Source organism: Sarcophilus harrisii, chromosome 3 (genome assembly GCF_902635505.1).
Source record: "Sarcophilus harrisii chromosome 3, mSarHar1.11, whole genome shotgun sequence".
NCBI lineage: Eukaryota > Metazoa > Chordata > Mammalia > Dasyuromorphia > Dasyuridae > Sarcophilus > Sarcophilus harrisii.
The window spans coordinates 598,734,573-598,749,267 of NC_045428.1; the positions used below are offsets into that span (position 1 = coordinate 598,734,573).

The 14,695-nt window shown below is 38.9% G+C and overlaps 1 protein-coding gene across 2 annotated transcripts in view; it reads right to left on the reverse strand.

Annotated features, from left to right (window-relative positions):
- Positions 1–7,393: 7,393 nt before the first annotated feature.
- Positions 7,394–14,695, reverse strand: part of LOC100922633 (zinc finger protein OZF-like) — an 83,197-nt gene continuing 75,895 nt past the window's right edge. For both annotated transcript variants that reach the window (XM_031963936.1, XM_023500101.2), the window contains 3 exons: positions 13,886–14,012; positions 13,335–13,430; positions 7,394–10,300 (listed from right to left, as the gene is read on the reverse strand). In XM_031963936.1, the coding sequence (XP_031819796.1) occupies positions 8,967–10,300; positions 13,335–13,430; positions 13,886–14,012 (1,557 nt within the window). In that variant the 3' untranslated portion in view covers positions 7,394–8,966. The remainder of the gene's footprint in view (positions 10,301–13,334; positions 13,431–13,885; positions 14,013–14,695) is intronic.

A 14,695-nucleotide genomic window follows, 5' to 3' on the forward strand; every position in this document is an offset into this window, starting at 1 on the left:
TCAAATCCTGCATCAGATACTGGGCAGGCGCTGAAATGCACATAGCTCACTGCAGGCAGGGAGAGCCGAGTTCAAATCCTGCCTCAATACTGGGCAGGCGCTGTAGGGCATATATGCAGCTCATTGCCGGCAGGGAGACCCGAATACATATACAGAAAACCCGGATACATGTAGGCGTGGGGGGGGAGGGGCTCATTGCCGGCAGGGAGACCCGAATACATATACAGAAAACCCGGATACATGTAGGCGTGGGGGGAGGGGCTCATTGCCGGCAGGGAGACCCGAATACATATACAGAAAACCCGGATACATGTAGGCGTGGGGGGAGGGGCTCATTGCCGGCAGGGAGACCCGAATACATATACAGAAAACCCGGATACATGTAGGCGTGGGGGGAGGGGCTCATTGCCGGCAGGGAGACCTGAATACGCAGGGAGACCTGAATATACAGAAAACCCGGATACATGTAGGCGTGGGGGGAGGGGCTCATTGCCGGCAGGGAGACCCGAATACATATACAGAAAACCCGGATACATGTAGGCGTGGGGGGAGGGGCTCATTGCCGGCAGGGAGACCCGAATACATATACAGAAAACCCGATACATGTAGGCGTGGGGGAGGGGCTCATTCCGGAAGGAGACCTGAATACATATACAGAAAACCCGGATACATGTAGGCGTGGGGGAGGGGCTCATTGCCGGCAGGAGACCCGAATACATATACAGAAACCCGGATACATGTAGGTGGGGGAGGGGCTCATTGCCAGCAGGGAGACCCGAATACATATACAGAAAACCCGGATACATGTAGGCGTGGGGGGAGGGGCTCATTGCCGGCAGGGAGACCCGAATACATATACAGAAACCCGGATACATGTAGGCGTGGGGGAGGGGCTCATTGCCGGCAGGAGACCCGAATACATACAGAAAACCCGGACTACATGTAGGCGTGGGGAGGGCTCATACTGGAAGGAGACCGAATACATCATACAGAAAACCCGGATACATGAGGCGTGGGGGGAGGGGCCATTGCCGGCAGGAGACCCGAATACATACAGAAAACCCGGACATGTAGGCGTGGGGAGGGGCCATTGCCAGCAGGGAGACCTGAATACATATACAGAAAACCCGGATACATGTAGGCGTGGGGGAGGGCTCATTGCCGGCAGGGAGACCAATACAATACAGAAAACCCGGATACATGTAGGCGTGGGGAGAGGGCCTATGCCGCAGGAGACCAATACAATACAGAAAACCGATACATGTAGGCGTGGGGAGGGGCCATTACCGGAAGGGAGACCCGAATACATATACAGAAAACCCGGATACATGTAGGCGTGGGGAGGGGCTCATTGCCGGCAGGGAGACCCGAATACATATACAGAAAACCCGGATACATGTAGGCGTGGGGGGGGAGGGGCTCATTGCCGGCAGGGAGACCCGAATACATATACAGAAAACCCGGATACATGTAGGCGTGGGGGGAGGGGCTCATTGCCGGCAGGGAGACCCGAATACATATACAGAAAACCCGGATACATGTAGGCGTGGGGGGAGGGGCTCATTGCCGGCAGGGAGACCTGAATACATATACAGAAAACCCGGATACATGTAGGCGTGGGGGGAGGGGCTCATTGCCGGCAGGGAGATCCTTCAATAGTCGTCCTTCATACTCAAAGAGAACCAAAATAACATCACTATGTTGTAATGTGATGCGTCCATCTGTGGCTGGTCAGACCAGAGTTCAGAAATGAACATTTGGAATGGAAATCTCTCTCTAAACTTGTGCATCTCCACATACATTGTATCTCGGGTATACTACGACATGTTCACCATCTATAGGACTGCCTGCCATCTGGGGGAGGGAAAATCGGAACAGAAGTGAGTGCAAGGGATAATGTTGTAAAAAACTTACCCTGGCATGGGCTCTGGCAATAAAAAGTTACTATAAAATAAATAAATAGATAGATAGATGAATGAATGAATGAATGAATGAATGAATGAATGAATGAATAAATGAATGAATGAATGAATAAACAAACAAACAAATAAATAAATAAAATAGATAAATAGATAAATAAAAAATAAATTTGTGCATCTCATACTTCTGTTGAGATATACATACAGTTCTGCTTTGCTCCTGAAACACAGCGTCTTCTTGGACGCCATGCTGGTGTCCTGTACCCCTGGCTCCCATATCTCACAACCAATTCCAAAGATCTTCAAAGAGCCCTTGAGAGTGTCCTGGTATTGCTTCGACTTTCTGCATGGGAGTGCTCGCTTTATGTGAGTTCTCCATAAAATGAGCTCTTAGGCAGATGGACTTTTGGCATTCAGTCAAGGTGGCCAGCCCATCAAAGTCGAGTTTGGGGTTGTAGATAGTTGAGATACACCATAGGTCTCTGGGCCTCATAAAAGCGCTATGGATTGTTACTCTCCGTGTAAAATTGAATTTGATTTTCTGTCCTACTGAGTCAAGGATCCTGTATCTAAGCTTCACTTGCACTTTATTTTTGATAGAGTTAAATGTTGTCTTCCCAGAGACAGATTAACTATCCTGCTGGTAAACCTCATATTTTATTTATTTTTTTTTGTTTCTTATATATTTTTTTAATATTTTTGTTTAGAGTTTGTGAGTCACAAGGAGTCTCCTCCCTCTCTCTCAATTTAAGAGATTTCTCTAATAATTTAATTATTTCTTAGTAAAAGAATTTACAGGCAAAAAACTCTCAACTTCCAATAGAGAGTTTTTCTAGGTAACTGGCTAGTTGGCTAAAAGAGGAATTAGCAATTGTACTATAGACTATTTCTAGTCTCTTATTTAGCAAAGTGAAAGTAAAGAAAATAGAGAGGAAAATGTTAATTTTTGCTTTAAGAATTAAAATCATGGTCAAATAATTTTTACAAATTCACTTAATTGCTCTGGAGTTTATAAATGTAAACAGATTAATTATAAAATTGTCCCTCATTGCCCAGTTGGGCATCTCCCTGTAAGGGAAAGAATTTAGTGGGCAAATCAAGGCAGACTCACCAATCTCTATCCAATCTCTATCTCTAAGAGACCTCCTCAGGTTTGGAATTTTGAGGTGTGGGCCATGAGGGGAATATAACCTCCCATGGCTGGTGTTCACGAAGGACCCAAAAGCAAAGATTCACCAGAATAGGTACTTCTTTTTGGGTCCCTAAGGAAATGCAGAATGAACTTTATTGATAGGTCTTGACCTTGATCCTCAGGAGGGTCCACACAAAATACAGAATCCCATTGTTTTTTTTTTTTTGTTTGTTTGTTTGTTTTTTTGGGTTTTTTTTTTGAAACTTTTTTTTTTTAATAACTTTTTATTGACAGAACCTATGCCAGGGTAGTTTTTTACAACATTATCCCTTGCACTCACTTCTGTTCCGATTTTTCCCCTCCCTCCCTCCGCCCTCTCCCCAAAGATGGCAAGCAGTCCTATACATGTTAAATAGATTGCAGTGGATCTTGGATATAATATATGTGCGCAGAACCGAACAGTTCTCTTGTTGCTCAGGGAGAATTGGATTTAGAAGGTATAAATAACCTGGGAAGAAGAACAAAAATGCAAGCAGTTTACATTCATTTCCTAGTGTTCTTTCTTTGGGTGTAGCTGCTTCTGTCCATCCTTGATCAATTGAAACTCAGTTGGATCTTGTCTTTGTTGAAGAAATTTACTTCCATCAGAATACATCCTCATACAGTATCGTTGTTGAGGTATATAATGATCTCCTGGTTCTGCTCATTTCTCTCAGCATCAGTTCATGTAGGTCTTGCCAATCCTCTCTGTATTCGTCCTGCTGGTCATTTCTTACAGAACAATAATATTCCATAACATTCATATACCACAATTTACTCAACCATTCTCCAATTGATGGGCATCCATTCATATTCCAGCTTCTGTCCACTACAAACAGAGAATCCCATTGTTTGACAAACAAGCTGATGACCAAATCTTGGCAAATCTATCTTAACCTTTCAAGAGGTTCTATCAAGCTGACAAGCAGATCCCTGACTGGACTGATAAACAGATGTCAAAACATCTCCTTTGATCCAGGGGCCAGTAGAAAGGCGGGCCACAGATGATAAACAGGGTCACTTACTGGTGCTCATGGCCACCTGTCCATGTCGGGCAATGGAGAGATGATGAGGTCTGGAGGGACAACAAATCTATCTGGGGGATTTTCCATGACCACAGGCGGGGTCATCTTAGCAAGGAAAAACAAGAGAGGTCCTCTAGTTAGCTTCCTATGATTAATGAACTTACAATCTGCAGTTCACAGCACTGGGGCCTAATATATAACACTTATAATATTACCCCTATGGAATCATATCAGAGTGATTAATAATGATTGGCATAAGAAAGGGGCCCAATTAATCATCTATCACAAGACCAACAAGTATTTTGACTCCAGCACTAGTAAGTAGATCAGAATTAAGTATATTTGGAAGGGAGCCAGGTCCCAAGCGACTGCCAAAAGATGGAAAGAATGAGAAAGGAAAATATTTAGGATGAAAGGAAGTGATTTATGGTGCAAGTGTTCCAGAGAGAATAGTAGAAGGGGTGGGTAGACATGGAGTAAAAAAAACTCCACGTCCTCAAAGGTCATTTGTTGTACAATGTTCAGAGATAGGGAAGAGTGAGCCATGAGGGGTTCTTTATTTGTTGTTCTTTATTCTTGAAGAGGACCAAAATGACATTATTATGTTAGAGTTGAGTTACAGTGTGTCCTACTGTGGCTGATCAGACCACAGCTCAGGGTCTCTCAAACTCAGAAGCTCTGCCACAGGTTGGACACAAATAGTCACTATTAAAAAAAAAAAATTTAGGGACAATCAGGACACATAGGAAATGGTCAAAGGATATGAACAATTTTCAGATGAAGGAATTAAAGCCATTTGTAGTCATAGGAAATATTGTCCTAAATCACTTTTTCCCCCAGATTAAAAGAAATTGTTTTTATTGTTTTTTTTCTGGTTAAAAATGTCTATTAATTTTTTAAAATATATAGTTCTCTATGAATCATATTGGGAGAACAAATCAGAACAAAAGGGAAACTCAAAACAGGAAAAAAAAAATCTAGATCATTATTGATTACGGAAATGCAAATTAAGATAACTGAGGTGTGTAGTATGTACCATTATATACCTCTCAGATTGGCTAAGATGACAGGAAGCGATAATGATGAAGTGTTGGAGGGGATGTGGGAAAACTGGGACACTGATCCATTATTGGTGGAATTGTGAACTGATTCAACCATTCTGGAGAGCAATTTGGAACTATGCTCAAAAAGTTAGCAAACTGTACATATCCTTGGATCCAGCAGTGTTACCACTGGGCTTAGATCCCAAAGAAATCTTAAAGAAGGGAAAGGGACCCACATGTGCAGAAATGTTTGTGGCAGCCTTCTTTGGAGTGGCCAGAAACTGGAAACTGAGTGGATGCCCATCAATTGGAGAATGGCTGAATAAATTGTGGCATATGAATATTATGGAATATTATTGTTTTGCAAGAAATGACCAACAGGATGATTTCAGAAAGGCCTGGAGAGACTGACACGAACTGATGCTGAGTGAAATGAGCAGGACCAGGAGATCATTATATACTTCAACAACAATACTATATGATGACCAGTTCTGATGGATCAGGCCATCCTCAGCAATGAGATCAACCAAATCATTTCCAATGGAGCAGTAATGAACTGAACCAGCTACACCCAGAGAAAAAACTCTGGGTGATGACTAAAAACCATTACATTGAATTCCCAATCCCTATATTTATGCCCACCTGCATTTTTTATTTCCTTCACAAGCTAATTGTACACTATTTCAGAGTCTGATTCTTTTTGTACAGCAAAATAACGATTTGGTCATGTATACTTATTGTGTATCTAATTTATGTTTTAATATATTTAACATCTACTGGTCATCCTGCCATCTAGGGGAGGGGGTGGGGGGAAGGAGGGGAAAAATTGGAACAAGAGGTTTGGCAATTGTTAATGCTGTAAAGTTACTCATACATATAACCTGTAAATAAAAGGCTATGAAATAAAATTAAAAAAAAAAAAAGAAAGAAAGAAATGACCAGCAGGATGATTCCAGAGAGGCCTGGAGAAACTTACATGAACTGATTGATGCTAATTGAAGTGGGCAGAACCAGGAGATCATTGTACACAAGATTATAGATGATCAATTCTGATAGATTGGTGATTCGAGGCAATTCCAATAGCCTTGTGATGGAGAGAGCCATCTGCACCCAGAGAGGCCTGTGGGAACTGAGTATGGAAAATAACATAGCATTTTCACCTTTGTTCTCACCGTTTGCTTGCTTGCTTTTTTTTCTCACTTTTCCCCCCTTTTGATCTGATTTTTCTTGTGCAGCATAATAAGTGTGAAAATACATTTAGAAGTCCTCATCACCTATAGTGATACTTGCTGTCTAGGGGAGTAGAGAGGGAAAAAAATTTGGAACATAAGATTTTGCAAGGGTGAATGCTGAAAAGTATCTTTGCATGTATTCTGAAGAATAAAATTATTATTAAAAAATAAAACAAAAACTTATTTTTTAAAAAGTACACATAGGGATAAAGATATAAATGGAATTGAAAGAAACAAAAATGAAGATGGAAGAACCAAGCAGAAATAGCACAGAAGCAATCTCTGTTTCCCTCCTATGGATGATTCATTGTGAGATAAAACCATAGAGGTGAGAGATGGCAAAAATGGGAAGAAGGAAGGAAGGCAGGAGTGGGATGATATAGAAAAACAAGGAACCAATTAATCAATATTTATTAAGCTCCTGGCATATTAACTCCTAAAATGTCTTGGCCAGAAAAAGGGACTGAGACATCAAAATGAAAGGATTGAAAATAATTAAAGGATGGGACCCAATGAAGATAAATTCCTCAATGTTTTTGTTATTTTTTAACTCCTTCACTCCACGTTGGCTGAATCTCAACATGATTATAAACCTTACACCTATCATTCCTTGGAACTGTACCATAAAACTTGTTTTTAAATGATTTATTGCAAATTTAATATTAAATATCAATGGAATGAAAACTGCTTCACAAATATGTAATTTAAATTCTTTTCAATATATAAAAAGACCTAACTATTCAATGTGTCTTCTTATCAAGTTTTTCTTCATTCTTATTTACTTTTCCTCTTGCAAGATGGTAGTTAGGGTATACTCTTTTTTGGTTCTTTTTTTGTTTGTTTGTTTGCTATGCATTATTTACCATCTCAGGCAATCACTAACAATGTAATCCTGGCATTTAATCTTTATTTGCCCAATCCACTGGAGAAGGAAATAGCAAACTATTCCAGTACCTTTCCCAAGAAAACCCCAGAGAGAGTCATGAAGAGTCAGGCAGACTGAACAACAATAATTTATTGTTTAAATGAACATTTTACATTCCAGTTATAACGGGGAAGTGATAACGAACATTTCCCAAATTTTGAAATTTCTGACAACACAGTCAAGGAATATTGCAAATAATGAAATTACTGAGTCGATGGACATGATTATATTTATAACTTTTATGACATGCAGATTGTCCTCCATTAAAAAAAAAGATTCACAAATAGACCTGGTTTTTCACAACCTGGTCAGCGTCCAGTTACACTGTTTTTACTTTTGGGGGGGATAGGGGAACGAGGCAAACTTGGTAGTAGTAAAGTAGTATCAATCATTGTTTTGAATTCCTTAGGATTCTTAGCTTTTCCCCTTTCAAATGATGCCTTTTTAATATTCTTTGACCATCTCTCCATTGTTAACTGATTTGTTTTAGATGTAAATTTTTTGCCTGCCATTTTTGTATATTTTCCTACTCTTTTTTTTTTTTTTTCCTATTTGAGGAATGGAAAAATTCTTTCACAATTAAGACCTTATTTGATTTTCTTCCTTCTAGGTAAAGTTATTTTCTGGAACTTATTGTAAACTCTCTTCAATGATTTTTTTTTAAAAGTCATATAGTTTTATATTTGTCTTAATATTTCTAGATAGTTAACTGCCAAATATTTAATGGATTTTATTATCATAAATGGTGTGGGGGGGTGTATGTGTGCATTGTTCCCTATCCTCACCTTGATTTCAACTGCTAGAAAATAAGAGTTAAGGATGCTGTGCATTAATCTGCTCATCTATAACCTTGCTGATTCTATATACTATCTCCACTGATTTTTTATTTGAAACAAATGGATTTCTTTCATATGCTCCCATGCTTTTTGCAAAGAATGCTATTTCAACCTCTTCATTTTCAGGTTAATCCCTTTAACTTATTTATTATCTGTCTAATTAAACTTGTTAGAACTCCCAATTTGACATCAAATAAAAGTGGAGAGAATCAGGATTCTTGTTTTGTAGCTATTTTCACCATGTGTGCTTCTTGTTGGTTTATGCTGGCTCTTGGATTAAAACACTTATTCCAATGGACCTGTTACATGAACATGTTAATTTTTCCAGTGTACCTAAGTACAAAAATACTCCATAAAATTTGACTTAACATAAATAGCAACACAATAAAATTACTATTGCTAACAAGTAGAAGGAATTGATGGTAAAGTACAGATTGGGTCAGCTCTAAGCTTTTTCGACTCTCAGACACGGTAAATGATGTCAAGTGGTTCAATATCAGAAATGGATATAGTTTTATCAGTGAAAATAATATTAAAGAAATGGCATTACCATATGCTTTGCTGTTCTACTCTAAGAACCACTGGAGTTTTACATTTAACTTGCACCTGAAATATCCTAAATAAGTCTGTTTCCCCCATTAGAATATAAGCTCGAGCACAGGAATCATCTTGATTTTCTATCTGTAACTTGTCCCCTTCCCAAACACATTGTTTTATCCATAGAAAGTGCTTAAATGCTTTTTCACTCATTAACTCACTTAACCATTTACTCATATCAAATAAGGCAATAACTACAGTGGAAGTCTTCTCCCCCATCAAGTACAGTCGATGGTTTTCTGTAAGCGATGGATTTTCTGATGTAGACGAAGGTAAGATTTCCTACTGAAAACTTTCCCACATTCATTACATTCAAAGGGCTTCACAGTAGCATGGATTTTCTTGTGTTCTGTAAGATTTCCCCTCTGGCTGAAGGATTTCCCACATTCATTACATTTAAAGGGTTTCTCTCCAGTGTGAATTCTCTGATGTTTGGTAAGGTGTCCTCTCTGGCTGAAGGATTTCCCACATTCATTACACTTGTAGGGTTTCTCTCCTGTATGAATTCTTTTATGATCAATAAGGTGTCCACTGCGGCTATAGGATTTCCCACATTCATTACATTCAAAGGGCTTCTCTCCAGTATGGATTCTCTGATGCAGAGTAAGGCAAAAGTTGTTGCTAAGAGATTTCCCACATTCGTTACATTCAAAGGGTTTCTCCCCAGTGTGGATTCTCTTATGTTCAGTAAGCTGTCCGCTCCAGCAAAAGGCCTTCCCACACTCGTGACACTCAAAGGGTTTCTCTCCCGTGTGCACTCTCCTGTGCTCAGTAAGGTGTCCGCTCCGGCTGAAGGCTTTCCCACACTCGCTGCACACAAAGGGTTTCTCCCCAGTGTGGATTCTCTTATGCTCAGTAAGATGTGCGCTACGACTAAAAGACTTCCCACATTCGTGACACTCGAAGGGCTTTTCTCCGGTATGAGTTCTCTGATGCTCAGTGAGGTTTCCTCTCTGGCTGAAGGCTCTCCCACACTCGCTGCAAAGAAAGGGTTTCTCAGCAGTACGAACTTTCTTATTATTTGAAAAGGATGAGGTGTTTCTAAAGACTTTCTGAAATTTACTGCCATTAGATGTTTTTTCCTCAACATATTTTCCATCATATTTATTGAGACCTGAATGATAACAGAATGACTTCCTATGTTGATTGTATTTGCAAATCTTCTCAAAAATAATTCCATGATGCTTAATTTGGTCTGAATATTGCTTAAAGTTTTCTATAGATTTATCATATTTATGTAGAGTTCCTTCTGTATAGTCTCTCTGCTGGACAAAAAGGATTGGTCCCAGGCTGAAGTTTGTTTCAAATGTATTATATTCATCGACCTTAATTTCGGTAGAGCCTTTTCTGGGGTTGACTGTCACTTGATGGGACTGTCTTTTCTGGTAAGATTTTTGTTGATTTAATTTGAGATTACATTCCCAGTCTTCTCCTAGCTTGGAAATCCAGGTACCATTCTTCCTGAGTGCTTCCTCGAAGGGCTCTTCCACAGAAATGCTCTGGGGTGAAAGTGACTCTGTGCTTTCACAATCAATCTCCCAACTAAAGAACTCTGAAAAAAAAGGGGGGAAATCAATATTATTTTTTCTTTGTGTGCAAAAAGAAAGGAAATTCCTTTATGGTAAATTTTAGATTGTCCCCTCTAAAAAAGGAAAATTATTAACATAGAAAGTGCAGAACAAACATTGGTGAGATTCAAACAATTCCAGATACATGAGAAGATAGTAGCAACCTGGAGATGCTTTAAGTATTATATCTAAGACAAAATTATTACACTTAAAAAGAGCTGAAAAAACATCTTGATGCCATTAAAGAACCACTGTTGCTAATCTTTGAGAAAATGACAAAGTATACAGAAGGAGAACAAGCTGATTCAGGAAACCAAAGACAAGCAATCTTTGACAAAAATCGAATTCATTAGCAAACTTTTCTTTTTTAAATATACTAAGGATTCAATAATAGTAGAACTTTCAAAAAGATCCTCATTTTCTTAAATGATTAGATTTCTAAACTGGCTGATTATGTAGCTATCATTTAAATTTCAGGTGAGTTTTTTATATCATCTTTTAATATATCATTTTGGACAAGACAACTGCCCCTTCCTATGTAAGATAATGGTACAAGTAGGCATTGAGCTTAATCACTTCATTCTTTTTTTTTTTTTTTTTTTTTTTTTTATTTAATAGCCTTTAATTTACAGGATATATACATGGGTAACTTTACATCATTAACAATTGCCAAACCTCTTGTTCCAATTTTTCACCTCTTACCCCCCCCCCACCCCCTCCCCTAGATGGCAGGATGACCAGTAGATGTTAAATATATTAAAATATAACTTAGATACACAATAAGTATACATGACCAAAACATTATTTTGCTGTACAAAAAGAATCAGACTCTGAATTATTGTACAATTAGCTTGAATCACTTCATTCTTAAAAAGGTTACAGGTGCAGTGGATAGAGCCTGAAGGCAGGAGGGCCTGGCAATTCCTAGCTGTGTGACACTAAGCAAGTTGTTTATTCCCAACTGCCACACACACACACACACACACACACACACAAAGCAGCAGCCATGCTTTACTTAAAAAGACTTAGGAGAGAGGTTATTTTCAAATATTTAAAAACCTGCCAAGTGGAATAATTTCATTACAAATACAATTCTCATGAAGAGGAAAGAACTAGTTGATTGCGTGAAATGATGGAAACATTAAAGGGGGTAGGAGATGAGACAAAGAAAGAGAAGAACATTAGACCAAATTGGACCAAAACTCTGTTTTTGGAAAGTAAATTTTAATGGATTTGAGGGAAAGGCTAGATAAGATCCCAGGCCTATATCTGATGGAGAAATCAGCCTATGTGGGATGGCGGATGCTCAAGAAAGAAATTCTGAAGACAAAAAGGGTAACAATTCCAGGAAGGTAAAATGGAAGTTGTTTTTAAATAATCTATTTAAATGAAAAGGGAATGCACCCACCCATTTAAGATTTGGGGGGAAAAAAGAGTATAAAACATGGAAGCAAAGTCAGGTAACAAAGGATGAATATACCATAGATGCATAGGATACAGCCTCATCAAAATGATGGGAGCAAAAAGCTCTGAAAGCTGAATATGATAAGAGAAGCTTAGCATAATAAAAATAGGGGAGGTTTTCTTTTTCTGAATCTCTACTGGCTGGTTCAGTGCTTTCTCCCAGTGGAAGGGATAAGATCACAATGGGGGTGGAAGACCAATAAGAGAGAGAGTACCAAACTGCTCAAGGCTTAGTCTTCACTCTTTTTCTGAGAAGGAAAATGGCCTTTTTATCAAAAATGATAAAATAAAAAGACCCAGAAAATAAATGTTTTTCAATGTCCTTGGCACTGACCAATGGTTTGATGCTAGAAACTTGCATGGTTTTCAAACCAAAATGAACTAAATAAGGTGTTTGTACATCAGTTTAGCTCCCCTCTACCTCTGGTCAAACTGGATCACTTGCCATTCAGACCTCCTGCCCTTAGCATCTTCCCTGCTGCAGATCCTTACAGAACACTAGGCCATGGCTGGAGCTGAATTCTCCTACATACCATCTCCCCGATTAAAATGTGATCTCCTTTAGAGCAGTTCATCTGCTTATCTGTATGTTCAGTACTTTGTCTACAGTAAAAGTTTTTTAAAATAGTTTCATTTATTTGTTCATTCGTTCATTCATATGGGATGTTGCAGAGAGAATGAAGAAATGATTCCTGAGAAATGATCCCTGTCAAGTCTAAGGTTCTGTGAGTGTGAGGAAACAAACTGTAAAATGTTTAATTTGTGCAATCAATTAAAGCTTTTATGGAAATCAAAGATTACTGGAAGGCTCAACATGATTCACAAAGTAACGTACCTAAAAAATTAATTAATTAAAAAAAAAGGTCACTGGAAAGAGCATTTTCCTTAGAATACTGAAACTGGAAGCCAGATTGTAAGATTTTAACATCAGAATGGGATCTGAAGAAATGGAAAAGGCTTGGAGAGTTTGACAATATAAAAAATGAAGGTAATTGGAAGGCAGATTAAAAAAAAAAACACAATCCAGCAACATCAAGAAAACATAAGGAAACACATACACGTATGTGTATCTATCTGTATACATTTGCACACATACATACATATGTGTATATCTCTCTATATACTCCCACATATACATATATGCATATACACATACATTTATATCACATATATTACATGTGCATATATGCTCAAAAGATATATCTAAAACCAAATCATTAAATAAAATACATATGGGAAAAGAGAAGGAAAGGAAAATTTGACAGGTTTAAGGATTCAAAATTTTAAAAAATCATGGGAAAGGGTGGGAAGGAATGGGATCCAGAGTGAAGGTGAAATAGAGTTACTAGGAAGTGCATGGGGATTGTTATAACAACCTTTAGACTCAAGTCCCAGCCATCCCTTTATGGGCCCATTTCCACATCTAAGACATTGGGGAGTTGGACAAGGTGCTATCTAAGGCCCTTTTTGGATCTACCATTCTGGGAAGAGTGAGGAGGCTCTTCCTATTAAGTCTTGCAATGATTCCTAACACCCTGGTATTCATTCACTTACCTGGACAGGTATCTCTTGGGAGTTTTTTCCCCAATTTCCATGGTATGACTCCTCTCTCCAAATGGGAAATCACTTCTGGTTTGGAAACTGGAAGCCCTGCTCAATAGGGAAACAGTAGGAACATGCATTGACCAGAGCCATCTCTGCATTCAACCCTAGTCCCCTTCCTCTTCAGGAATAACAAACAAAAAAAAGGTCCACAGTGGGCTGGAGAGGACCTCATAAAATATCTAAGAAATAAGTAAAGGTGAGTCACAGTGACTTTATCCTCAAAAACTTAGTCCTTGATATGAAGATGGGAATCTCTCATGTCTCTAATTTTCTGCTCTGGACCTGGAAGAACAAAGACTGGGAAAGGTGCACCCTTCAGGGATGATACCAGAAACCTCCTAATTACTCAGTTAATATATAATAAAAACCTTTCTCCTAGGAACAAGGAGCAGAAGCAACTTCCCTTACTCCAAAATGGTTGGGGATTGTCCCACATTACAGGCCAAAGTCAGCTCATTTCAGACACTGCCACATCCTCTGGCCAAGGGACCAGTCCTTACCCAGGGAGACCAGGTTCCTGTAGTTCTCCAGCATCACATCCCGGTACAATTCCCTCTGGGCAGAGTTCAGTTGTCCCCACTCATCCTGGGTAAAGTCCACAGCCACATCCTTGAACGTCACTGATTCCTGAGAAGAACAAACACGTTCCTGTTCAGCCAAGGATCTTCTCTCACGTAGATCTTGAGAAGACAAAAAGTCAACTAGTTGTATGTGCTACGGTCCACAATACTCAGGATTCTGAGTATTTCTAGTCAAATATCTCCTGAAGGTGTTTTTAACTTTGCTTTAGACTTGCTGGTACATTGATGATCTCGCTCTATTAATGTCACCCTATAAATGGGCATCCAAGTGAGTCTGATTTTTCCTTTAATTTAACATCAATTGCATTTTGTTTTCTTACTCATTTTCTTTCTTTTTTGATCTGATTTTTCTTGTGCAGCAAGAGAATTGTATAAATATGTTTAAACATAATGGATTTAACATATATTTTAACATGTATAACATACATGTGATTGGATTGCTTGCAATCTAGGGGAGAGGGGCAGGAGAAGGAAGAGAAAATCTGAAACACAAGGCTATGCAAGGATCAATGTCAAAAAATTATCCACGCATATGTTTTGAAAATAAAAAGCTTTAACAATTAAAACAAAAACAAAAACAAAAACAAAAAATAATAATTTGAACGTTAAGGGACAAATCTCTATTTCTTTGCCTCCACTAAGTTCTTACTGCTAGAAAATGAGAAAGCAGGAAAGCGCTGTCTTCCCAAAACTCTATCTCCTAAGAAGATCCCCTGTCCCTTCACAGTC